Source organism: Danio aesculapii, chromosome 24 (assembly GCF_903798145.1).
Source record: "Danio aesculapii chromosome 24, fDanAes4.1, whole genome shotgun sequence".
Taxonomy (NCBI): domain Eukaryota; kingdom Metazoa; phylum Chordata; class Actinopteri; order Cypriniformes; family Danionidae; genus Danio; species Danio aesculapii.
In genome coordinates, this window is record NC_079458.1 from 9,417,346 (window position 1) to 9,445,093 (window position 27,748).

General features: G+C 33.6%; 1 protein-coding gene across 1 annotated transcript in view; it reads left to right on the top strand.

Annotated features, from left to right (window-relative positions):
• The first annotated feature begins 2,105 nt into the window (after positions 1 to 2,105).
• itprid1 (ITPR interacting domain containing 1) overlaps positions 2,106 to 27,748 on the top strand; it is a 32,782-nt gene continuing 7,139 nt past the window's right edge. The window contains exons 1-12 of the mRNA XM_056451091.1: positions 2,106 to 2,352; positions 7,116 to 7,244; positions 9,112 to 9,160; positions 9,335 to 9,375; positions 11,508 to 11,564; positions 16,449 to 16,497; positions 17,141 to 17,215; positions 17,318 to 17,520; positions 20,053 to 20,513; positions 20,600 to 20,660; positions 23,200 to 23,318; positions 26,634 to 27,452. Coding sequence (XP_056307066.1) covers positions 7,124 to 7,244; positions 9,112 to 9,160; positions 9,335 to 9,375; positions 11,508 to 11,564; positions 16,449 to 16,497; positions 17,141 to 17,215; positions 17,318 to 17,520; positions 20,053 to 20,513; positions 20,600 to 20,660; positions 23,200 to 23,318; positions 26,634 to 27,452 — 2,055 coding nt within the window. The 5' untranslated portion in view covers positions 2,106 to 2,352; positions 7,116 to 7,123. The remainder of the gene's footprint in view (positions 2,353 to 7,115; positions 7,245 to 9,111; positions 9,161 to 9,334; positions 9,376 to 11,507; positions 11,565 to 16,448; positions 16,498 to 17,140; positions 17,216 to 17,317; positions 17,521 to 20,052; positions 20,514 to 20,599; positions 20,661 to 23,199; positions 23,319 to 26,633; positions 27,453 to 27,748) is intronic.

The following is a 27,748-nucleotide window of genomic DNA, read 5'->3' on the forward strand; positions in this document are numbered from 1 at the left end:
GGTACCGCACTGCTGTGGTAACAGCATTTTCTTCGGCTCTGAGCTTCATGAAAGTTTAAGACTGCGGCTCTAAGTGATGTCGTGGGAAGCATCACACTGAGAAGTGAAAGAGGGCCCTGAAGCGAGACTCTTCACACCAGCCTGATCCAGATGTGCCCCTGTCAGCACGTGTCAAATCCCACTCACAATCTGCAAAGTCTGCATGGAGAGTCACTGGAGGACTGGCAGAAAGAGGAGCAGAAATCTAAACAGGTCAAATAGGAGAATATGCTACTAATTCTCAGTAGAGGGCAGGATGTGTTGAGTATGATTATCAAATTTATTTGCCCTCCTGTGAATTTTTTATTCTTTTTCAAATATTTCCGAAGTGATATTTAACAGAGGAACAACATTTTTATAGCATTTCCTATAATATTTATTTTTCTTCTGGAGAAAGTCTTATTTCTTTTAGTTTGGCTGGAATAAAGTTTTGATATTATTAGCCCATTAAAGCAATATAATTTTCAGTTTGGCTATAAAATAAATCACTGTTGTTGTGTAATGCCTTGTCTAATTAACTGAACTTGCCTATAGTTAACTTAATTAACCTAGTTAAGCCTTTAAATTGCACTTTCAGCTGAATATTTTGCTAAATTAGTAGATAAATATTATGTACTCCCATCATGACAAAGACAAAAGAAGTTAGTTATTAGAAATTAGTTATTAAAATTATTGTGTGTACAAATGTGTTGAAACAAATATTATTTCCATTAAACAAGGCTTGGAGTTAAAACAAGACTAACTCTATCCATCTGCCTGCCTGTCTATCTATGCGTCTATTAATATATGTCTATCTGTCTGCATCTGGCTATCTATCTGTCTGTCTGTCTATTAATATGCCTGCCTGCCTATATATGTGTCTGTTTGTCTGTCTGCCTATCTATCTATCTATCTATCTATCTATCTATCTATCTATCTATCTATCTATCTATCTATCTATCTATCTATCTCTTACTAATTATTAAAATTCATTTTTTTTGTCAGTTTAATGATATTGTTTTGTTTGTTTTTACTTTATGGTTTATATTTTATGCCTCCCTGAAATGTTTCCACAATCTCAAATACTGTTATGGCTTATTTGTCCTTTTTCTTCATCTATGTTAGGCTGCTCTGACACAATCTACATTGTAAATTCACCATAGATTTAAAAATGACTTGACTTATTTTATTTTACTCCAAGTAACAAAACAATTTTAAGTTTTATTTCAAGTACAACTTTAGTTTGTTTCGTTTACTATAATAACCCGGTAATTAATTAAATGAATCTGATAACAACAAAGGTAAACACAAGTAGAATATGTTTTAATATGTGCCGATAAGCAGAACAGTAAACAGTGTTCGTTTGTGACACTTAAACTCTAAAAGTGACTTGGTTTCCTTCACAAAACATTGAAATAAACCGTGTTCTGCCAACACACGCATAACAATGCAGCCCAATCTGTGCCAGTCACCTACCTAGTTGTTTGTGAATAGTTTACAGGTGCATAGTGTGCACAGAATATTAATTCACACAGAGAAATGATCTAGTTTCCACCTTTTATCCTAGGGAGGAAAAAAAACTGCCGCACATTTTTATAGCTTAATTATGCGTGGTGGCATCCATTATTGAGTATGAAGGCGTGAGTTTCTAATGGATTTATTAGAGCTTTAGTGACATCTAGTGGTGTAAAAACAGTACTGTAAATTAGTTTAACATTTTATTAAAACAACCACTTTAATTTTTAGGTGACGAAATCTATAAATGGGACGCTTTTCAAATGTAATATAACACATTAAAAAACTAAAATAATATAAAATAGGATATCAACACTCTCAGTGAATAATAATATATTATATGTAATTATATACTCAGATTCTTTTGTAAATATAAGCTACTCAACACGAAATGCATCAAAACGCACACCATGCTACAATGATTATGTTTGTAAATACTAAATTTGAGGATGGCTTTAAAAATTCCTCACTCTCGCGATTGACAGCTTTAAAGGCTGTGAAATTGCACACAAACTTCCTTCTAACTGGTTGGGCAACAAATATCATGTTTCTGCATGCAGGCAGAGCTCAATTCCTCTTTCACTTCTGCCACACGTGAATATTCATCTGGATTAAAGCAGTGCACGGCGTTCACACACATCGCCTTTTGTGCTTCGGCTTGTTTTCCTCGCGCTTGATTTGCATACGGGTTGTGTTTTTCCTCATATGTGGACTAAATTAGAAGTGTGTGTTTCTGTTTTTAGCTCAGGTTGATATAGTGATAACAGCGTTAAAGCGGGCGTGCTGAGGCAGGTGCCCAGTCAGTCTGGATCTGCTCAGGTGAGTGTTTGCGCTTCTCGTATTTTCAAATGTGTAGTCTTGTTATGTTTAATGTGACGTTTTATTTTTTTTGTAATGATGTAGTCTTGAATAGATTGAGGTAAAGCCGGTTTTATATTCGCACATTCGTTCAGTGGCAACTTGTGATATGCTTCTTATATAATTTTACCATAGTACTTTGAATATTCGGTGTGAAATCACACGTAAACCTGAAGACCACATTAGCACTACTTTATTTGACTGTTTTACTTTGATAATCATTGGCTGCTAATATGATTTCACTATTTAGAATTTGCAAATAATACTTTTCTGAAATAGAATTATTAAGGGGAAAGTCCGAATGTGTGAATATAAAACCAACTTTACCACAGTCTTGAAGCTCCTGTTTTCATATGGTTGTTTCAGCATAGGGCCATTCTCATTCGTTATGGTTCATTTGTTCTGTAGGTTTGTGTTTTAGGTGATTTCGTTTTTTGTATTTTATTTTGTAGATGTTGGCTATTATGATAGTGTAATGAATGAATATTGAATTTAATAACTAGCCTATAAGTTTGTTCGACTAACTGTTAGTCGGTGTTCCTGATAAAACTACTAGAAGACAAAAATGATAGAAGTGTTCAATCCTGTTCCTCGAGAACTGCTTTCCAACAAAGTTCAGCTCTAACGTCTATAAAACAGCTGCTAAATAAGATGTTTAAGAACACTTGATAATTACAGATATAGGTGTGGTGAAGCACTGTTGCTCTTCAGGAAAATTATTAGCCAATAACGACAAGGAGAGTAAAATGTCAAGTACAATTATGACTAACAGTATCGTTTTAAAAACGTGAAACTGATGTAACGTTAAAGACTATTGCACCGTTCAGTGTTTCTAACAGTTAAAATTGCTGCATGCTTTAGACTTTTAAAATTAATTGTAAAAAAATAACAACACTAAAAATGTATTTTGTAGTCTTAAATTGTTTTAAAAATTATTTTAAAAGCTTTAAAAATGTTAAAAAGTTTTTAGATTTGTATCTCCTCTGATCAATCCAAATGTATAGATATAAATATTGAATAAATATATAAATATATTTTATTGCTTGGTGATAATTCTTAATATTTAACAATATTATAATATAGTGGTTAGCACCGTCGCCTCACTGCAAGAAAGTTGTGGTTTGAGCCCCGGCTGGGCCAGTTGGCCTTTCTGTTTGGAGTTTGCATGTTCTCCCTGTGTTCAAGTGGGTTTCCTCCGGGTGCTCCGGTTTCCCCAAAAGATATGCGGTACAGGCGAATTGAGTAAGCTAATTTGACCATAATGTTTGTGTGTGAATGAGTATGGATGTTTCCCAGTACTGGGTTGCAGCTGGAAGGGCATCCGCTAAGTTGGCAGTTCCTTCTGCTGTGGTGACCCCTGATAAATAAAGGGACTAAGCCAAAGAAAAATGAATGTATGAATGAATATTATTTTACTTTATAATAGTTAATATTATATTAATATTCACATTTTTATATGATAGTTTCCAAAATAATTATGCTTGGGTGTAATAATGATGTTTATTTAACAGTCTTGTATTTATTTATTTTTTGTACATGATACATTTTTAGGGCATTATAATATTTTAGCAACATATGTTTTAGTAATATTTCAATATTTAGTGTCTAATATTTAACATTTAGTGTTTTGTGTGTGTATTCACATACAGTGAACAACACATACCTAAGCCAAACAACAATGTAAATTATAATACAATTATATTATTACATGCAAAATAATGTTTCATTCAGCTCAAACAAAACTAACTATTTTCAAGGATTCTTATTAACTACTCACATCTGCAACATTGTTAGATTAAATTACATCAAATGTGATGTGTTGTTACTGTGCTGATGGATTAGGAAAATCTCACAGTGCACAGAGACAAGCAGATATTTAGGAAGGCACTTTATGTTTGAGCTGTTTCAGCCGTATTGTGCCGCCCAATTGCACAATAAACACTGTAAAAAAAATCATATGATTTTGTCATGACCAGTGGTGGGTGCAATTACTGTAGTTAAAATTACTTTCAGCTGAAAAAGTAAAGTAAGGGATTACTTTTTATTTTTACATCATTTTATTACACATATTTATAATGTTGTTGCTTAAGTGCTGTATGTAAATGCAACAATTCTGTATAAATTAATTCAGAGAAACAGAGTAATATACAGTATATTTAGCTGAAAATTACTACTTTTTAAATAAAAAACATTCAGCATTTATCAAGACAATTTCATATGCTTAAGAAACCATTTAATGCCAAATCAGTTCATGATAATATAAGGTATTCACAGAAGCAGAAATTATAAATATACATTTATGTACATGTATGTATTTTGTTATGCAGACGTTATCAATATTTTTCTTAAATAAAGCCTAAACAATGAAATTCTTTAGAAATGTATATGAATATATATAGTATGTATGAAATATGGTGTCATTACTTTGAAATATTTTCGGTTTTAATACATTCATTCATTCATTTTCTTTTCGGCTTAGTCCCTTTATTAATCTGGGGTCGCCACAGCGGAATGAACCGCCAACTTATCCAGCACATGTTTTACGTAGCGGATGCCCTTCCAGCCACAACCCATCCCTGGGAAACATCCATATACACTAACTTACACACTACAGACAACTTAGCCTACCCAATTTACCTGTACCTTATGTTTTTGGACTGTGGGGGAAACCGGAGCACGTGAAGCACGCGAATGCAGGTAGAACATGCAAATTCAACACAGAAACGCCAACTGACGCAGCCGAGGCTTGAACCAGCGACCTTCTTGCTGTGAGGCAACAGCACTACCTACTGCACCACTGCGTCGCCCTGTTTTAATACCTATATTTTATTTTTTTTTTATATTTAAGTGTTAATTAATATTTATTATTTATTGTTTTTTAACCAGAAGGCCCTGGAAAAGGACTCAAATTTAAAGACTTAAGAGTTTAAGGCCCAATCTCAATTCTATTTTTGTACCCTATCCCTTCCCCATGGCACTTGAAACAGTGTGAAGGGGAAGGGCTTCCAAATTTACTCCTAAGAATTGGGACAGCACTACAGCACCTGCACACGTCATCATATGTCATCGCAATCTCTTGCTTCATGTGAGATCAGATTATCGTGACTGCTGTAGTTATTCCAGTTGTGTTATTTTTTGGTATTTATCTTCAGGAAATCACTGAAGGCATATGTTATGTTATTATAACAAAATAATGTGGGAATAAGCTCGTAACTGTTCGATGCATTTACACAGTGACCATATTCATCTTTGTAAACACACAAGAAAACAACATTAACATTATAGCAGACACTGTAAAAACATAATTTCCAGCTACTAGACTTTTCTGACAGGGTATTCGAGTGTCATCGAGTGACAGAATGCTGTGGGACTGCTATACAGGAGTTATTATTAGGGATAATAGATAGCCAAATTTAGCGGAGTTTTTTTAGCGTTTTTTTTAAAGCATGGCAGTAAAACACAAACGCAGTTATGAATGTATTAAAAAATGTGCTTGTTTGTTGTAAAAATTCATAACAATGACGAAAAAATACTAATTTGTGGATCTGCTTACTTCCGTGTGCAGCCATGCTGCCATTGTAGCTGGTGTATTCTGGGAAATTTTTTTACCCCTTGGTTTCGAGTGTGGTCCTGAATAAGGATATCTTAAGCCCTTCCCCTTAGTCCTACGCCTTCAAGCTAAAGAGAATTGGGACACTCCTACCCCTTCACGTGAATGCGCAAAAGGGGGAGGGGGGTAGGGGTAAGAGGAAGGGCTAAGGGGTAGGATTGGGATTGGGCCTAAATTCAGTGAAAAAAAATGCTTGGTTCCTCACAAATCCTTTTATTGTCCCAACACAAATCAATTAAGTTAACTTGTTTGTTTTTACAACTGGATTGATCATAAAACAATTAAGTTGTCCAAAAAAACGTAAGAATTGTGTTGATTCAGCTCATTTTACAGAAGTAGTTTAAACAAACAGCAAAAATCTTTTTTTTTTTTGTCCACGGTTTGGATTTTATGAGTATTTTTGGTGTTTAGTTCATTCATTTTCCTTCAGCTTAGTCCCTTGTTCATCAGGGGTCGCCACAGCGGAATAAACCGCCAACTTATCCAGCATATGTTTTACACAGCTAATGCCCTTCCAGCTGCAATCCAGTACTGGGAATCACCCATACACTCTCATTCACACACATACACTACAGGAATTTAGTTTATTCAATTCACTTATAGCTCATGTCTTTATACTGTGGGGGAAACCGAAGCACCCAGAGGAAACCCATGCCAACATGGGGAATTTAGTATTTAGTTAAGTAATTAAATTACTTTTATGAGTAACTAAGTTAGTTTTTAGACAAAGGAATTAGATAAGCAATGTAAATACTATTGTAATGATGTAATTAGAAATGAATTACTTTTTTTAAGGTATCTTACCCAACACTTGTTATTACATCTTGTTTGTGTTATTTTAACTTGTTAAAAAAAGGAACCATATTTCAACATAACTTGTTAAGTAAACAAGCACTTTAAGCTAGTTTATCAATAATGTAATGCAAGTAAAATGTCTTGTAAAGTGAAATAAATAAAAAGAAAAAACACAGCTCAATGTTCTTTCCTCAATAAGGTGTGATTCGGCTGGCTGCCATAAGCTGTTTAAAATATATTTGTATCTTTTAGTACTTTTCCAGAGAGAATGAGCTCATAATGAGGTGTTTTTCACTAGCGTGGTTTGCTTTTTGTATAGGAGACATAATGACCACATCCACATCTATTAGTGAATCTGCAGCCAGAAGAGCAACTCTACAAACCTCCAGAGACAGATGGAATAGAAAAGATAAATATGAGATTGCTCCGATGATTAATGCTGACACAAGTAAGTACAGTGAAAAATGTTTACTTGTTAGCTACTATACATGAAGTTTAAGGGAAAATTTCACTTTTTACTTGGAAGTAAGATTATTTTACAACTCCCATAAAGTTGAGCTTCACCATTTTTTTAAATCCATTAAGCTGATCTTTGGGTCTGGCGGGAGTTTTTTTTTGCTTAGCTTAGCATAAATAATTGAATCGGATTGGAGCATTAGCGTCTTGCTTAAATAAAAAAAGAGTTTGATCATTGTCTTATTTAAAGCTTGATAATTCTGTAGCTTCGTTTTGTACTAAGACCTACGGAAAATGAAAAGTTGTTACTTTCTAAATTGATATACATAGGAACTATACTCTCATTCTGGCAGTAAATAATTCTGGCAGCAAAGTTTCTTGATTATTACTTCAGAATGAAAGTATAGTTCCTAGAGATATCGTCCTAGAAAATCGTGTAACTATAAAAGAGTGAAGCTTTAAATAGGAAAATGATAGATATTATTTTCTGAAATTTGAGCAAGATGCTAATGGTCTAATCCAATTCAAGGATTTATGCTAAGCTAAGCTAAAAGTGCTCCAACCAAACCTGGAACACTGCAAAAAAGCTTTGCTTGCTTAATAATTTTGTCTTGTTTCTAGTCCAAATATCGAAAAAAGTCTTGGATCAAAAAGCATTTTCTAGACAAGCAAAAAATATGGCCTTGTTTTCAGAAATAATATGTCAAAATAAAGTTTTTCCATAAAACAAGCAAAGTAATTTAAAGTAAGCAAAAATATTTTGCACCTTTTACACCTCTCATAATGTTAAATAGTTTTTTAACTATTTAACTGTAGTTTTTTTTTTTTTTTTTTTTAAATCCATTCAGCCGATCTCTGGGTCTGGCAGAAGCTTTTTTTTGCTTAGCTTAGCATAAATCATTGAATTGGATTAGACCATTAGCATCTCGCTTAGATTCAAAAAAGAGTTTTGATCATTTTCTTATTTTAAGCTTGACTTTTCTGTTGTTACGTTGTGTACTAAGACCTACTGAAAATGAAAAGTTGTTATTTTCTAGGTTGATATACATAGAAACTACACTCTCATTCTGGCAGCAAAGTTTCTTGATTATTACGCCAGAATGAAAGTATAGTTCCTAGACATATGGGCCTAGAAAATAGCAACTTTTCATTTTCCATCACTACACAGTGTAACTACAGAAGAGTCAAGCTTTAAATAGAAAATTCATACAAATTATTTTATGAAATTTTCGAGTAGGATGTTAATGGTCTAATTCAATTCAATGATTTATGGTAAGCTAAGCTAAAAGTGCTCCAGCCAGACCTGGAACACTGCAAAAAACAAACAAACAAAAAAAACCTCTTTCTTACTTAAAGTTTTTGTCTTGTTTCTAGTCCAAATATCTAAAAATTCTTAATTGAAGAAGCATTTTCTAGACAAGCAAAAAAATATGGTCTTTGTATAAAATATGGTATATGGTTTCAAAACCCAATTTTAACTTTCTTATTTCTGAAAACATCTGAATGCAGTGAAATCATCTGAATGGATTAAAAATGGTAAAACTCAAGTGTTTAACTCTAGGGGAGTTGTAAAATGTGCCTTTTTCCAAAATAAAAATGTTTAAGTGTTTACACCGTGAGCTGAAAACGCTTGATATTCCAGATAATTTCATTATTTATTGATAAACAGTGTTGTTGAAATCGTAACTTCAAGAATCCTCCTCATCCAAAAAACGGCTCACTTCACAGCCAATGCAAAGTGTTTGTGAACGCCCATGTCATTCAATAGCTCATCCAGAGCTTTCTGTTTTTAAAGCAGATTGAAGAGTAAATAAGCAAGGCGAATGTTTCAATGTTTTTCTCCTCTTTGTTTTGAACAGGGAAGTGCGATGAAGACAGCGTAGAGCGCTGGCTTATGACTATCTCCAAGTAAGATTTGAATCTCACAGGTGTTTGTGTCTCACTCTGTGGGGCTTTAATGAGGGATTAAGCTTTTCTCAAATGCTTGTGCTAAAATATGTTAATTTCTAAGCAAATGACATTCTTAAATGCGTTTCCTTCTAGTAATAAGCTCACTAATACAGCTTGATTTCCTTGTTTAAGGGCTGATACGAAACCAGAGGTTGTCCTGGAAACTTTTGCAGGTAAAATGATATGTTCCATTCGCAAAAAAAAGTAACTTAGAAACTCCTAGTAACATTTGACAAACAAATGATAAATTATACATAAAAATTGTGAAAAGTTTTGGAATAGGTAATTAAATGAAGTCTAATAACCTTTATTTACAAACAACAGTTAAAAGTTACAATACGTTTTAATGCTTACTTTATTTATAATTATATACATGTAATAACTTTCATAATAAGCAAGAATATAATAGATTATTATATAATGTACTTAATAATAACAATTTAGCAATTATATCTTGCATTTGTAAAAAAGATGAATGTGTAAAATTCCCTCTAATAATCTTTGTTTTAATTAAGGCCTGACTGTAAGAATTTGAAGCAAACTTAAGTCATTTTGGCACAACACATTAAAGATTTGTTGCTTAAATTTTAATTGTACATTTTATAATCATTTACTAAATTAAATGATACAGTGTTCTTCTTCTTATTATTATTATTATTATTACAGTGATTATTAAATTTATGCTTCTGAATACTGTTTGACTCCCCAGAAAATCATATATAAGTGTTTATTTGCATCTTTTGTCTATTGTATTTAACTCTGCTTGTCATTTTTTAAATGATATTTTATGCAGATACGCTCCACAACAGAATCATCCCAATCAATCTAAAATTATGAATTCTTTGCAGGAATTCTATTCTGCAAATTCTGAATTCTATTCAAGTCATCTGGTCAAATTGCATTTACAGTTGAAGTCAGAATTCAACTGTATATTTTTCCCCCAATTTCTTTTTAATGGAGAGAAGATTTTGTCAACACATTTCTAAACATAATAGTTTCAATAACTCATTTCTAATAACTGATTTATTTGATTTTTGCCATGATTTTCTTTTCGGCTTAGTCCCTTTAGTAATCTGGGGTCACCACAGTGGAATGAACCGCCAACTTATCCAGCATATGTTTTACGCAGTCCCTTCCAGCTGTAACCCATAAAAATTATTAGACTAGATATTTTTCAAGACACTTCTATACAGCTTTAAGTGACATTTAAAGGCTTAACGGCTTAATTAGTTTAACTAGGCAAGTTAGGGTAATTAGGCAAGTTATTGTATAATGATGGTTTGTTCTGTAGACTATCGCAAAAATATATAGCTTAAAGGGGCTAATAATTTTGACCTTAAAATAATGTTTAAAAAATTAAGAACCGCTTTTACTCTAGCAGAAATAAAGCAAATAAGACTTCCTCCAAAAGAAAAAATATTATCAGAAATACTGTAAAAATTTCCTTGCTCTGTTACACATCATTTGAGAAATATTTAAAAAGGAAAAAGAATCAATGGGGGGCTAATAATTCTGACTTCAACTGTATATCGCAATATATATCACAGTGAATGAAAATATTGCAATGTCAATTTTTTTGTGTAGCCCATGCAGCCCTAATCTCAACTTATATTCATATCTTCTCTGTGTAAATATATCAATAACATACTAAAATAAATCACAATTATATTTCAATCAAGTTTTTTTTCTGAGATGTAGACGGTGTGCTATAGATTATAAACAGTTGAAGTCAGAATTATTAGCCCCCCTGAATTAATTTTTCCCAATTAAAGGAGAGGATTATTTCAACACATTTCTAAATATAATAGTTTTAATAACTTATCTCTTCTAACTGATTTATTTTTTCTTTACCATGATGACAGTAAATAATATTTGACTAGATATTTTTCAAGACACTTCTATACAGCTTGTATAGACAGCTAGGTTAATTAGGCAGGTTAGGGTGATTAGGCAAGTTATTGTATAAAGATGGTTTGTTTTTTAGACTATCAAAAAATATAACTTAAAGGGGCTAATAATTTTGACCTTAAAATGGCTTTAAAAAAATTTTAAACTGCTTTTATTCTAGCCAAAATAAAACAAGTAAGACTTTCTCCAGAAGAAAAAAATATTATCAGACATACTGTGAAAATTTCCTTGCTCTGTTAAACATCATTTGGGAAATATTTAAAAAAAAATAAAAAATTAATGGGGGGTTAATAATTCTGACTTCAACTGTAATTTGTTCAGCTGACCTACTGAACTTGAGGATGTGTGTTTTTTTTAAGCTTCAGAAATGCTTCATTCTAAAGTATTTTGCTTTCAGTGAAACCTATAAGAAGAAACGAGAGCGGAGAAGATGATCTGGCACTGGGAGTGGAAGGTAAACATTGTCTGTTTTTGTATTGCTTGGTTGACTTCAGTTGAAGCAAGACGAATGGGTGATACAAATAAGTGGTATTGGTTGGTGTCAAGATCACTAAGTACTATTAAAACATAACGTACAGATTCATCTATGTTACACTGAAGTGTTCGGACAGCTCGTGCTAAACCTGGATTTTAAACATGGCAAATCTCTCCATACCTACTAACACAAACACTGGCAGAGCGTGAGACAATCCAGTCCCACATTTCACGGACAACAGTCTGAGATGCGTCATGTGCAACTGTGGAAACTTTACCTGCTACTGCATGGATTTTATTTACGCGGAAAAAGATAAGGAGTAGATAAAGCAAAGAAATACGTGCTTAACATGATTTACCCTAGAATGACATGTTCCTGGATCAACATGTATGGGTCCGGGAAGAAAACCAACCCAACTGATTATATTACATTTTACATTGCATGTTTATGCACTTTTATAGTATTCTATATACCTGTTTATAATAGACCATTTTGAGGGATGTAAACAAAAACAAAGAGCCAAATATTGATAATTACTGTTATGATAACTGTTTTAACATTAGGTTATGAAATAGTTTAAAAAAAAGCAGGAAATGTTTACGGGCCAATGACCACATTATCACCACATTAAAATGGTCTTTAGGGATGTATCGATTCACCTAACTCACGATTCGATATGATACACGATACTAATCTCACAATTCACTATTTAGTCACAATTTTCAAACAAAATATTTTCAACAAATTGAGGGTGAAGAGCCCTTTCATTATTTTCTTTACACAGCAAAATCTTTGATTCTTTATTGTATTGGATGAAATCAGCTGAAATATAATACATTGAATCTCTCAAAATCTCAGCAGAGGATGATTAAGCAACTCCACAAACAGCAGCTTTACTTATTACCAACCTGTTTGCCCTTATTTAATGACGGACCAAATACTCTCTGAACGGAGTAGAATTTGCTGAGAGGATTTTGCTGTGTAAATGCTGCACATTTTTTGCTAAATAATATATTTTCTGCCATAACCAATTTATATTTAAATAATTAATAAAAAAAATAAAAAATTATATAGTAAGATAGGGCGGTGCGATGACACAGTGGGTAGCTACCGCCTTACAGAAAAAAGGTCGCTGGTTCGAGCCTCGGCAGGGCCAGTTGGCATTTCTATGTGGAGTTTGAATGCTTTCCCATGTTCGCGTGGGTTCCTCCGAATACTCTGGTTTCCCCCATAGTCCAAGACATGACGTGTAGATGAATTGAATAAACTAAATTGTCCGTAGTGTATGTGTATGAATAAGTTTCCCAGTAATGGGTTGCAGCTGGAAGAGCATCCGCTGCGTAAAACATATTCTGGGTAAGTTGGTGGTTCATTCCGCTGTGGCAACCCCTAATTAATAAAGGGACTAAGCCAAAAAGAAAATGATTGAATGAATAGTAGGATAAAAACAGGAATTCAGCATGATTATGAAGGTGAACAAATCATCCGGTCCACATGTTTGGTTTATTATTATTATTATTATTATTATTATTATTATTATTATTATTTTGTGTATACACATCTGTGACAGTGGCTTTTCACTGTGCTGACGGTTTATGTGCATCATATTCGATGTTCTTTTAGTGTAAGTAAACGTCTTTTTGCAGTATTTGCACACTGTTTTGTCTGGCACACTTCATCGTGCTCATTTTACTCTGCCGCTCTACTCTTGCTCGCCGCTGATGTGCAAGTAAAGCAAGTTTGTGCCTGTAAACACAACGCCCCTCTGTTTAACAAATGTATCATGATTCGTTCATACCAGATTGAATTGTCACATATTTGAATCGATTTTCAACCGGCTCACGGTGAATCGTTACATCCCTAATTTATAATTAAGAGTTTGGCTACGATTATAATACATTGGGCAAAAAAAAGATTCTTAGATGAATAAATAAATATTAAAAAGTTAATATTCTGAAAAAGTAAAAAAAAAAGTTATATTCTGAAGTTCAAATAACTTAAATTCAGTTTAGCTTCCTGTACGTTAAAGACAATAAAAACAAATGTAATAGGTGTGTTAGATGTTAGACTACATTTAATTTTTTATTTTATTTTAGAAGTTGGTCCTGGGGTGTCACGGTGGCTCAGTGGGTAGCACAATTGGCTTACAGAAAGCAGGTTGCTGGTTCGAGCCCCGGCTGGGTCAGTTGGCATTTCTGTGTGGAAATGTCAACTGCCAACTTTTCTCCGGGTTCTCCGGTTTCCCCCACAAGTACAAAAGACATGCGCTATAGGATATTGGATAAGCTAAATTGTCCGTAGTGTATGTGTCCGGGTGAGGGTGTGTGGATGTTTCCCAGTGGTGAGTTACAGCTGGAAGGGCATCGGTTGCGTAAAACATATGCTGGATAAGTTTCCGCTGTGGCGACCCCAGATTAATAAAGGGACTAAGCCGAGAAGAAAATGAATGAATGAAGTTAGTCCTGTTCGCTCTCTTCTCAGAATGCATTATTGCCCATTTTTATATCTAATACACCAGCTTGATCTCATGAGTTATTTTACAAAGTGGCAAATTTGTATAAAACTCATACACCTTCTTTCATACAAAAATGTATGATTTTTAAAAAGAGGCGTGCCCCCAAACCCCACCTCAAGCCCAGTTGTCATTTGGGATGAGTACATCGTACGAAAATTATACAAATTAGATTCTACATCAAGTTACGAATTGCTACAAGATTGTGTTGAATATATGGAGACATGTGATTTCTTTCTTAGCCAACATTATGTGAACTCATTTGGTTTTGGTGTGGTTTTGACATAATCATCTGTGTATTTGATAGTTAACATTAAAGCGACCTTCATGCGTCATCTGACAGCCAAATTTACACATTTTCTGTTTGTGCTCTCAGAAAACCATATATCTGGAGTCTAAATAGACAAGGCTTTAAAATGGATGCAAATATTTAGTTTTGTTTGTTTCTGAAGTAATAAAGGCAAGAGCTGTAAAGGCTCCACCCTCTCGTGGAAAAGGGGTGGGGAGCAGAAGCTCATTTGCATTTAAAGACACACAAAATCTGTTATTTGGGCTGTTATTATTTACAAAAATGGTTATTTACAACTTGGTATTGTAAGGTGCCGTTTACATATCGTATCTTTTGCATGCCCAAGTTCATTATTTCAAATAGAGACGCACAAATAGAGAGTAACAGACAGTGATGTGCTTGCTTTATCCAAAAGCGCTTACAGCATAGTAGTTAAATACATCTTAACGTTTCAGAATGACACAAGCATGTACACGCCATGTGACAAGAACCAACCAATCAGCTTTAAACTTGTTTCGTATTATAAACATTTTAATAGTAACAGTAGAATTAAGCTTAGAGATCCAAACACTGAGCTGCTTTTGAATTTTTCCAATAAATAACACTTGTATCAGAGCTACAGCAAGATTTAGACGCAATAAAATGTGTCAAATTTTTGGTGAAGTATTTTGAGTTGGCAAGTCCTAAGTTGATTTAAGTCCTAAAACAAGATTAGGTGTAGTTCAATACATACATGTATTTTGTTTTAGGACAACTCAAATGTTCAGTAAACATCCATTTCACATGTTTACTTCAAGCCATTCAGAATTACACTGCATGCTCCGTATCCAATGTCAACAAATCTGTCGTCCCTACATGTGTTTTGTTGTTGTCAGCTAGAACGTATGCTCAGATTACTGTAACAAGTGCACAAGAATAAGCTGCTTTCATGCAAATCGAATGCAATTTGAGTCACAATTCGAGTCACACAATTCGAATGCATCTGAACTCAGACCACCCCATAAAGTCCCAAGATCCCCCCAAAGTATACTGCTAGTTTAAACATCACCAGTATTTTCAGGCGATCCTCAACCCTATTCAAATGAAAAGCATGCTTCCTTATTTTGTGGATATAATTTACTAACAGGCACATGTCCCAAAGGCTAAATCATAAGATAAAACATCCCGCTTATGACTTTGAGGCACACATTCTGCGGTGGTGGGAAAATGTGAACAGGTTTATCTTGAGCTGACCTTCCACATTAGCTTTAGGGTTGCTACAGAAACTTCCTTGAAGTCTTACGTTGAGCTCTGACATGTTCCAATTTACAGATTATCACAATAGATAAGATTCTTAAGGTAGGATGTTTTCATCCTAGCACTGAAAAATATTTATGCAAAGGCAAGTTTGAAATATTTGTCACTAATAAGGAAATATATACTTAGAGCAGCAAAAAAAAAAAAAGGACAAAGATTTTCAGTGACATAACATGATGCATTAGTGCATAACACACATGCATTACTTGCTGGCCAGACGTTCCTCAAATCTGTTAACATTTTTGAATGGTCATATTCACGTCGACCACCTATAATTGTTTGCCTTCTGCTCAGTGTGCTGGGTCTGTCTTTCCTCTTATAGACTGCTGTCCTCAGGATTCTTGTTTGTCGTTGTTCATCTCTCTTCCTAGGAAAACCTGCAAATCTCTCATTCAAGTCCTGTCGGTCGTGCAGTCAGACACTCCCCTTGTAGAGAATAAGGTGCTTTGGTTTCGTAACACAGTAGAAATGGAAGGTACAGGATGAAATGGACTGACGCTCTTGGGAATGAGCAAAGATTAAACAAAGACTTTGCTTTAGGAAAATAAGTTAGGCACAGGGTCCACTTTTAAAGAAGACATCAGCGTGTCCTTGACAACATGCCAGAAGTCTTCTGTACTCTTGTTTATGAGAGGAGACGAGAACATCAACATAACAATGAAGAATTCTGACCTAATATAGCTGCTGGGAGGCAGTCTGGAGGTGTGCAATTGAAAACGCAGATGTTTTCCATCTTTAAATGAACTCCTCTGTGTTTTTTATGCAGCATCTTTATATGGCAAACGCTCTCTCAAGGCAGTACGAGACGTTCTGAGGTAAGAACACTTAATATTCTGTTCGCTCTATGCAGCACTTCTATTTATACCTTAAAAATGTGACATCTTGACAATAATATATGAAAAAAATGGATATTTGTTTTAAAATGAGCTAATTATGACATCTTACAGTAGATTATTAGTGCTATTACTGCATGTTAGATGATCAATATCATTCAATAACCAATGTTGTACCATTATTTTGTGCATTCCTTATACTTTTCATGAGATTAATTTTATTTAAATGATTAAATAACTAAAAACTGGTGCACTTTTGGCATCTATTCACTATTAGATTACATATGTACAGTATATGGTACACCAAAGAAAAATAGCTTGAGGTGGTCAATATGTTAAATGAATATGTAGAGTGCACGTGTCTGTATATACTGTGTGAGTGTCTATTCGATATGTGCGTGTCCAGGCACCTGCCAGAAACCTTAGTCATATTTCCCATGCAAATACTGATTTGTTGACATGCCACCGCATGGGCTGCCGGGCTGGTTTGCATGAGGTGGAATGTCACCGACTCCTGACCAGAAATGGGTGAAAGGGAGGAGAGGCGAAGGATGGTTTGGGTGTGTAGGGAAGGGTTGGTTCAGTTTCTTTCCTTTAACTTTTTGCGTATGTCATCCGTGAACAGGTCGTCTCTAGATCCTCCTTCTCAGTCCAGGTGGAACAGTTTTGCATCGACTCCATCGATACCTTCTGACGTCAGGTCAGAGAATAGTAGAGTAAAAACACTATGCCACTTGTCATCTATTCACTTTAAGGCTTTGGCTGTTTGATATTCACGCTGATTTTGTTGTTTTTATTGCAGTATAATGGATGTGTTGAACATACTGAAGGATGATCCTGAAGAATTGTTGCTGGATTTGGGATTTGGTATCGAGGAGCCTGATATTACTGGAAGAATCCCAGCACGATTTCTCAATTACCAGTCCAGTGCTCGTGGCATCAACATTCAGCTCTTTCTGGAAGCTCAGCAGAACCGAATGGACATCGAAAATGCAGATGTCAGGAGTGAGCAAGTTTCCTCAAGTTCATATAACAATGAGTTATTTAATCAAACACACGTCATGACCCATTTAACTAGTTTTTTCTGTGGTATTCAAAGAATTTTCTGAAGAATATAATGGCTACTTCTTGAGTATAATGAAAGTGAATTTCTCAAGAGTATAATAGATACTTCCTTATTATGAAAGTGAATAGAGACTGTGAAGCTTCAAGATGACAACAAAACAATTAAAGTGGTTTATATAATTTCACACTATAATTTGAAGTCATACATTAGTTTTTACATACAGCCTTCAAATAAATTAATATGTTATATGTCTATACTAACTATTGAAGTGGTTTAAATAATTTGACACAATAATTTGAAGTCATACATTAGTCTTGTGTAAGGAACAGGTCTGAGAAGACTTTTAATATGGTGCACAAGCCATAGGCACCATTGTTTATGATAGTTTTTTGGTGCTTTTTCATGCTTTTTGAAGCCTGAGAGGAAAATTCTACTCTTTAAGAATATTGTTACATTCAGCCTTCAAATAAATAAAATGTATATGTTATATGTCTATACTAACTATTAAAAGTGTTTAAATAATTTGACACTATAATCTGAAGTCATACATTAGTTTTGTGTAAGGAACAGGCCTGAGAAGACTTTTAATATAGTGCACAAGCCATATGTGCTGCTTATTATGATGGTTTTATGGTGCATTTTCATGCTTTTTGAAACCTGAAAGGATTGTTCCAATCTGTAAGAAGAATATGTTACATACAGCTTTCAAATAAATAAATATTACATGTTATATATCTATACTAACTATTAAAGTGGTTTAAATAATTTGACACGATAATCTGAAGTCAAACATTAGTTTTGTGTAAGAAACAGGTCTGAGAAGACTTAATATAGTGCAGAAGCCATAGGCATCATATTTTATGATGGTTTTATGGTGCGTTTTTATCATTTTGAAGACTAAATTTATCATTCCAATCTGTAAGACGAATGCTTTTACATACAGCCTTTAAATAAATAAATAAATAAATAAATATGTTATATGTCTATACTAACTATTAAAGTGATTTAAATAATTTGACACTATAGTCTGAAGTCATATATCAGTTTTGTGTAAGGAACAGGCCTGAGAAGACTTTTAATATAGTGCACAAGCCATAGGCACCACTTTTTATGATAGCTTTATGGTGCGTTTTCATGCTTTTTGAAGCCTGAAAGGATCATTCCAATCTGTAAGAAGAATACTTTTACATACAGCCTTTAAATAAATAAATAAATATGTTATATGTCTATGCTAACTATTAAAGTGGTTTAAATAATTAGACACAATAATCTGAAGTCAAACATTAGTTGTGTAAGGAACATGTCTCAGAAGACTTTTAATATAGTGCACAAGCCATTGGCACCACTTTTTATGATGGTGTCATTGTGCATTTTCATCATTTTTGAAGCCTGAAATCATCATTACGCTCTTTAAGAAGAATATTTTTACGTACAACCTTCAAAAAAAAATCAATATAATATATGTCTATACTAACTATTAAAGTGGTTTAAATAATTTGACAATAATCTGAAGTCATATATTAGTTTTGTTTAAGGAACAGGTCTGAGAGGACTTTTAATATAGTGCAAAAGCTATCGGCACCACTATTTATGATGGTTTTATGGTGCATTTTCATCATTTCTTAGGCCTGAGATCCTCATTACAATCTGTAAAAAGAATATTTTTACATGCAGCCTTCACATAAATCAATATGTTATATGTCTACACTAACTATTAAGGTGGTTTAAATAATTTGACACGATAATCTGAAGTCATACATTAGTCTTGTGTAAGGAACAGGTCTGAGAAGACGTTTAATATAGAGCACAAGCGATATGGGCTTCTTATTATGATGGTTTTATGGTGTGTTTTCATGGTTTTTGAAGCCTGAGAGGAAAATTACAATCTTTAAGAAGAATATTTTTTACATTCAGTCTTTAAATAAATAAATATATATGTCTATACTAAATTATCTATTACTATTAAAATCTATTAATATATTAATATCTATTACTATTATAAATCACTATTAAAGTGAAGTCTATAAGTGAAGTCTATACTATAATTTGAAGTCATACATTAGTTTTGTGTAGAGAACAGGCCTGAGAAGACTTTTAAAATAGTGCACAAGCCATAGGTAAATCTTTTTCTAATGGTTTTTCATAAAAAGTGGTGCATTTTTGGTGCATTTTCATAATTTTTGAAGGTAAAATTCATCATTACAATCTGTTTTTACATAGAGCCTTTAAATCAATAAAGGTTGTATGTTATATATCCTTTGTGGTCCTTTTTATGTACTGAAACCTGACAAAAACTATTAGAAAAAAGTTTAGTAGAAGTGTTTTTAGAGGCTGTTATGCGGTTAATGTGCCAAACAGCAAAAATAAAAGTCATTTCCTGTACAGCTGCAATGGGTTTAAATCATGATAAGCAGATTTATGTGTAAGCCATTTCAACAGTTCTCAAACTCTCTCTTTCTCCCAACGTTCAGATAGGTTTAGGCAGCTCGAGGTTCTCCAGCAGGTCACCACAACCTTCTCCTCTCTGGTTGGTGCCAATGCTCAAGATGCGAACTCATCTACAGCTTCCCGGTTGTCTGCAGAAGTTCGGGAGAAGAGAAAACGCATGGCCATGATGCTGCGTAAAGCCTACAAGAAGAGCCGCAGTCAAGCCCAAAAATTAGAAAACCAGCAGGTCTCCTCTGCTTCCATGACCCCTTCAGTCCCTGAATCACTAATCGCAGATAAAAAGGTCCCTTTAAAACGCACAAGAATGGTAGAAAACAGTCTCTTCCCTCTAGAAGAAGAGGATCATGTTAATTTAGAGGCAACTGGGTTACTTCTGAACAGCCCAGCGGCAGGAGGAACATCAGACCTTTTGAAAATTGACTTTATCCCGTCTTCAACCGAGGGGAGTCTACAACGTCCTCTTGAATCTTTTGAGCTGGAAGAGGTGAAGTATTATGTATCTGCAGTGATATCTTCTGACCTTCCTCACTGTACCCTTTCTAAGGGTTGTTGTTGGCTCTTTTTCTTCAGATCCAGAGTTTCGATGAAGGAAGTGTTTCTGGGAGCTGCAATGGCCCAGTGGATCCTGGAGGTAAAGTATACTGTATGGGAAGCCAAATGTGTGTTGTTGTTGTTGTTGTTTTTTTGTAAAACATCCTTTTAGAAGAATAAATAGATATGTTTATGTAGTTTGAAGTCTGATGTTTGAGAAAATATTGTTATTAATATTATTAGCTTTATCAATTCTTTCACTCTCTCAAAAAAAATGGCGTTTGATGTTTGTTCAAACTACTTATTTAAAAAGCTGAAACAACACTTTTTGAGTTTTTATTTTTTAGGACAATTTAAATTTGTAAAAACTAAAAAGTTAACTTCAATTCTTAATGTTGTCCCAACACAAATTGATAGTGTGGGACAAAACCTAATTTTATAGTGGTTCCAAAAAATGTGAAATATTTGAAACAATCTGAGACAAAAACATTAACGTGTATGTCATGGGCTTCACAGGGGACTTCAGTCACATGACCTTGAATCGAATTACATTTTCAACACATGATTTTTTACAGTGCCATTTTGTATCATTTTTTCTGAGCTGTACCTTAAATACATTCATTGTATGGCAACACTGCAAACATTAAGAAAAACAATTCTTAATAATATACAAATAGCATGAGAGCTATTATCTTCACTCTAAAAGATACTGGCTTCCACACAATTGATTTGTATTGGGACAGCACAAAACAAATTTTTATTCGTTTTTAGAAATTTAAGTGGAATGAACATGAAACAATTAAGTTGTGGCAAAACAAACTTGAAGAATTGTTTAGTTTAAGCTAATTTTACATAACTAGTTTGAACACTATTTTTGAGTGTTCATTGTTGGACACTTATCTTCACTTGTGCTATTCATTTTAGATAAAATTCTGAATAACATTTAGTTTTCCATGACTTGTTGGACTAGGGCTGGACGATTAATCGAAAAATAATCTAAATCAACATTCAGAACCTATAATGGATCAAATTTTGTTAGGTCAATTTTATTGATTATTTTCCCTATCTTGTGTGGAGTCACGTGACCCTGCTCTCTTAAGACTGATTTATACTCATTTATAGAGAGCACGCGTATGGTCCAGCGCATTCTTTGCGCGGTCGCATACCAATGCACCTCTCAAAAATGTAACAACATGTTGCGAAAACACATAGCGCAAGCTCTGTGATTGGTCGGTCACATCTGATCTCTGGACAAGTAAGATGAGGTACCCATTCTTGAACCTTACTTTGCACTACATTAATGATGATTGGAAGCTGCACCAGAGATGCCTTGAGATGGCACAATTTCCATCACGTTAAAATTATTATTTACATTAAAATATTTGTTTACAGAAGATGCAAGAAATGCACAGTTTAAAATATTATTTACAGGATATACAAGAGTTATTTTATTTAGAGGAGATACTGCTTATTTTCTCATTTTAAAATCAAAAGCACAGAAAATTATTTATTTTGTATCTAAAAGTGTAAGTTATTTATTTGCACTTTTATAAGAAAAAAGTGGCTGTTGGTTTTAGGCAATGTGTGTTTTAATTTCAGTTGTTCAACGTTGTAGTTCAATAAACAATCATAGATAGTAGATAGAGTGAGTTTCCTTCAATTATTTTAAAATCAAGTAATGCACCCTTCATTCAAAAATATCTGACTTGTAGAAGATGAGCTTATAGCTTATTTACTGTACAAAACTTGTCAGTGAACTATTAAGGCAATATATATGTGTGTGTGTGTGTGTGTGTGTTTATTTATAAAAATAAAATAATCGTTCATTAATTGTAATTGAGTTAAAATGTTCAATTAATCGATATTTTAGCCCTATGTTGTCACAAAGGACAACAACATTTAATTTTATAGTGGTTCTCAAAAGGTAAATATGCTAAATATTCTGAGACAAAAGCTTAACATGTGGATGCCATGGGGACCTCAGTCATATGATCTCAGTTCTAATTAAATCTTCATCTAATTAAAGTTTTCCTTGGAATTGCCGGATTTTAAACTAACACATCCAGTGACACACCAGAGGACATGGTTTTCAGTGACAAAATGTATCCTATGCTTTTAGAAATAGATGGATGAAAAAAAAAAACCTTTACTAAAGTAGCCACTTGTATAATTAGGCTTGAAACAGTCACACCATAGAACAGTTTTGAGATTTGGCTCAAAAATGTAAAAATAAATTCAATGACAGCATTTTTAGGAGTTATTATAAGAGTTCCATGGAGAACAAATAATGTAAATACTAATTATATTCATTTTTGTCATGTGTGACTGTCAAAATGCGACGACACGTCAACAATCCATCCATCTGTATTTCTACTGAATTCTTGCCTTTTAGTTCCTGAAGAGTGAAAGTGTTTTGAACACCACATTGTGGATTCAATTCATTTACATGGAACAATTTCCATCTCTGATATTATGCAAAAGACTCATGAGATTGTTCAGTCATTTTCATGTGTGCTACATACTGTATAGTTAATGTCCGCCTCACCACAGTGATGTGGAACAATTAATGTTTGTTTAGTGTGATAAAGAGGCTTTAGAGTTTATATCAATGCATTCTAATGGATCCTGCTGTCACGTAGGTGAACCAATCCAGTCGTATGTGATGAGAACGAACAGTTGTCAGTCAGACAGCAGTGGCTTCCTAGAGGAGCCCTTTATACCTGTGCTGACCCAGCAGAACAACCCTGAGCTTATGAAGGTAAGATGCGTTTCAGCTCCTGCATTCTGTACACATACAGTACCGTTGGTTCAAATATGTGTTAAAAATTGGAATAAGAATCTATATAAATGTTTCTGGGTACTGTTATTTTTAAGCAATCTTTTTATAGCATATACAAAATATGGTTTAAATTTCCTTTATTTATACAGCAAGGATATATTGTTATTGTATATGGCTTTTTATTCTCTTTGCTTAATCTATGTAAAGCTGCTTTAACACACTTCATATTAAGGTTTCATTAGTTACTGTATTTATTAACATGAACTAATAATGAACACTACTTGTACAGCATTTATTAATCATAGTTCAACATTTACTAAAAATCCAAATTCATGTTTGTTAAAATAGGTTAATGCACTGTGAGTTAACATGAACTAACAATCAACAACTTCATTTTATTAAACTAATGTTAACTAACTTAAATGAATACTGTAATTAATCTATTGTTGATTGTTTGCTCATGATAATGAAAGATGAATTGAGTTGAATAAATATAAATTGATCAAAAATTACAGTAAAATGTTTTGGCTAATATCCATATTTTTGGGAGTGTTTGGGAAACCTGTTTGGAAACAACTTCTTGGAATTGTAGTCACTGTTTTTTCAGTTATATTTAGGGTGTGTGTGTGTGTTCCCACTGTTTCTTTTGGTAAAATACGTTTAGTCATGTTTTACTTCATGTTCACATAGCTGTTTTTTTTAAACCACACCTAAATATACAAAATAAAAATCGTTTTATTGGTTTTTATCCAAAACAATGTTTTGAACTGGACTAAATGTGCCTGTTATATTCATTTCTGCGCAAAAATCAAAGTGATTTGCAAAGAAATTGCATTTGTGACAACTGAACTGAACTGTAAAAGTAACTCAATTCTGTAAATTTTTAGCATATTTAATTATTTATTTTTGCACATTGTGACACCACATATTTTGCTTTTTAAAGACGTGCTTGGTCTTTGCTACATAATTTTTTTTTAGTGGGATCAAACCAGAGTATGATCTGGTATGCTTCAAACAAACAGACCAAGTCCCCAGAAAACATTGGTATTGGTCTGCTTGTTGTTGGTGCACACTACCTAGAAAGCATTTTTTTGTGTTAAACAGATGTCTAATAGATCTGTTGACCATAGATAAGATGAGATGATCACAGACATCTTGGCTAAAATTTGAGCCATCTGTGAAAATCTAATAAATTCTAACAATAATTAAAAAATAGACCAGTCATCAAATAGACGGAAATGAATGACTATGAATGTGAAGTCTGTCTATTTGTTGAATAGTCCCTTTTTTGTTACGTCTATAAAATTTTCACTGACAGCCTAAATTTAGCATTAGTTTAGCCAAGACATTTACGTTTAGACATCCCTTAGACATGCTGGGTGGGGTTGGATGGAAGCATTCACACTTACTCAAATGAACTGCATTAAATAAAAAAATAAAAAATAAAAAATATATACAGTTGAAGTCAGAATTATTAGCCTCCCTTTGATTTTTTTTTTCTTTTTAAATATTTCCGAAATTATGTTTAACAAAGCAGGGAAATTTTCACAGTATGTCTGATAATATTTTTTCTTCTGGAGTAAGTCTTATTCATTTTATTTTGGCTAGAATAAAAGCAGTTTTAAATTTTTTTAAAACCATTTTAAGGTCAAAATTATTAGCCCCTTTAAGCTATTTTTTAACCATGGTTATACAATAACTTGCCTAATTACCCTAATTGCATACTTAATCTAATTAACCTAGTTAAGCCTTTAAATGTCACTTTAAGCTGTATAGAAGTGTCTTGAAAAATATGTAGTAAAATATTATTTACTGTCATCATAGCAAAGATAAAATAAATCAGTTATTAGAAAGGAGTTATTAAAACTATTATGTTTAGAAATGTGTTGAAAAAATCTTCTCTCTGTTAAATATATATATATATATATATATATATATATATATATATATATATATATATATATATATATATATATATATATATATATATATATATATATATATATATATATATATACACACACACACACACATATATCACTCCAAAGTTTGCTTTAAATCAAGTCAAGCCTACCAAAAGGGAACACACCCTACATTTTGGGTAGTGGATAGGGATGGAGAGTTGACTCCAAAAGAGTTGATTCCTCAATTCTCAATGGACCTATTCCAGGAATCGACTCACAGAATCAAGCCTGTTTCTTCAAACCCTCCTGGATGAAGCAGTTACATGCTACAGTTATAATGCTCATTCTCGAGCACGATTAAACTGAAGGTGCCTGCTTTGAATGCGTGCTCACACGTTTTTCACTTTTGCTTTTGAATTTCGCGACCACGAGCACTCTAGACTATTATAGTGCTGTGGGATGAAGTTTGCTTTCACTTTCAAAATCCTATAAAGCACACATTTTGCATTTTGTTTTAAAGATGATCTGCCTGCGATGTCAAGTTTGCTGTGTTATAAATTAAATATAGTTTATGTTTGTGAATTTGGAGAGGATCGGATACTAGTCGCAGATCGACGACTTAAATTAGCACTGCATGTAAAATTACTGTTATGTTATTGGCTGCTGCTATATGCTCAGGTAAAAATTGTATTTAACCAATGCCTATTTCACAAATAAATAAATAAATAAATAAAACAGTAATCATAATGACAGAAGTAGCCAAGATTTATTTATTGACACAAAATCTGATCATGTGGTCGTGGTTTTGTTTTGTCCCTGAACGCACTTCATTTGACCTCTAATATTCACTCTTCTTGTTTATTTTGTAGATAACTACAAAAATACATTAAAAACTAAGAAACAAATTATAGCAAACGGAATTAGTTTCAAAAAGATGTTTATTTTCATTAAATATTTTGATAATAAATAGATGTTTTAATTCTGTCTCCACCATTGCAATGTAATTTTCTAAATTATCTATACTAGAGAATTAAAATATGCTCTAAAAAGTGTATGATAACAATTTTATTTTGACTGCAAATTATTTAAACTGCTGGTTTTATCTGACCAGAGGAGAACTGTACAATGTAAAGCTGCAATTGACGCAGTAGCATTAAATCACGATATAATACAGCATGTTTAATCCTTGTGCTATTTTAAGTAAATGTAAATGGAGCCGATTCCACCGACTTCAAAATTAGGAGTCAAGAATTGGAGTTGACTTCAAAAAACCCGGAACCGAACACCCCTAATAGTGGAGTGGAATCATGCACTAGCTCTTTAAATAATTAAATAACACCTTCGTAGGAGTAATAAAATTTGTTTGATTTCAAGTCTTCCTTTTTTGCAGATGCTGAATGCAATTTCCCAAGACAGTACAGAGGGTCAACAGAAGAGCTCAGAACAGCAGGAGACAAAAGATCTGACTACAGATAAACAGAACTGTGAAACAAAATCCAACCAGAATCACTTAGCTGAGTCTAGAACTATTAACTCAGGAGAGTTGAGTAAAATGATATCCGAACAATCTAAGTCGCCAGATATCAGTCAAATCCGCAATAACAATGTTTACACTTTAGCATACTTTGTTCAAATGGATCCCATTGGTTATAAGACTGAAATTCGAGACAGATCGGTATCAGAAATTCCAGATCGACACGTTTATAAGGAAGGCATTTCCCTGTTTGAGGAACTGAAATCAGCTGAGATGAACTCACACTTGTGTTCTACTGATCTGAGGACGGATGTTTTGGAAAAAGAGGTAGGCAAGCAGGATCCAGCTTTGGAACTAATCAAGGAATCAAATCAGGAAAAGCCTGAATCGGGACGTTATTCCCCCACAGCGCTTAAACTCAGGAGAGAGTCTTTCTCCAGGACGTCTAGATCTGAAGTGATCACAGATAATGATTCAGGAACAGCACAGACACCCTTCACCTCAGTGGACACATCTCCACCTCAAGTGTGGACCTCTGAGGAATGTTGTGGAGATACGGGACATTTCCGTACTCGTTCGGTGTCTCTAGACACGGGACTGTCATATGAGGAGGAGGATCATAGATTGCAGGGTGCATTGTGGGCAGGAGCGCAACGATGTTTCCATTGTGGGTCACAAATCAACTACGACAACGGATGGACAAAACCTCAACATGAAATGTCCTCCAGTCTGCCAGTAAGTAGATATCTATAATAATTATGATAGATGGAGTGAATATTAACTATTATACTCTTTATTATACATTTTAAATGATTAGGTATGAAAAACAAGTGCGTGCATCTAGACAAATTCTTAAAGGCAGGTGCTCGATCAAGCCAAACACAATTGAAAAAGTCCAAAAATCATATTCTCAAAAGATATTCTATTAAATTTAAAAGGTAGTCCTAGCAAATGTATCTTTTGAGAGCTAAAGTGGCAGTGTGCCGGCTTTTTTTAATGATTAGATATGCAAAATATTAGTTTAGTTTCAA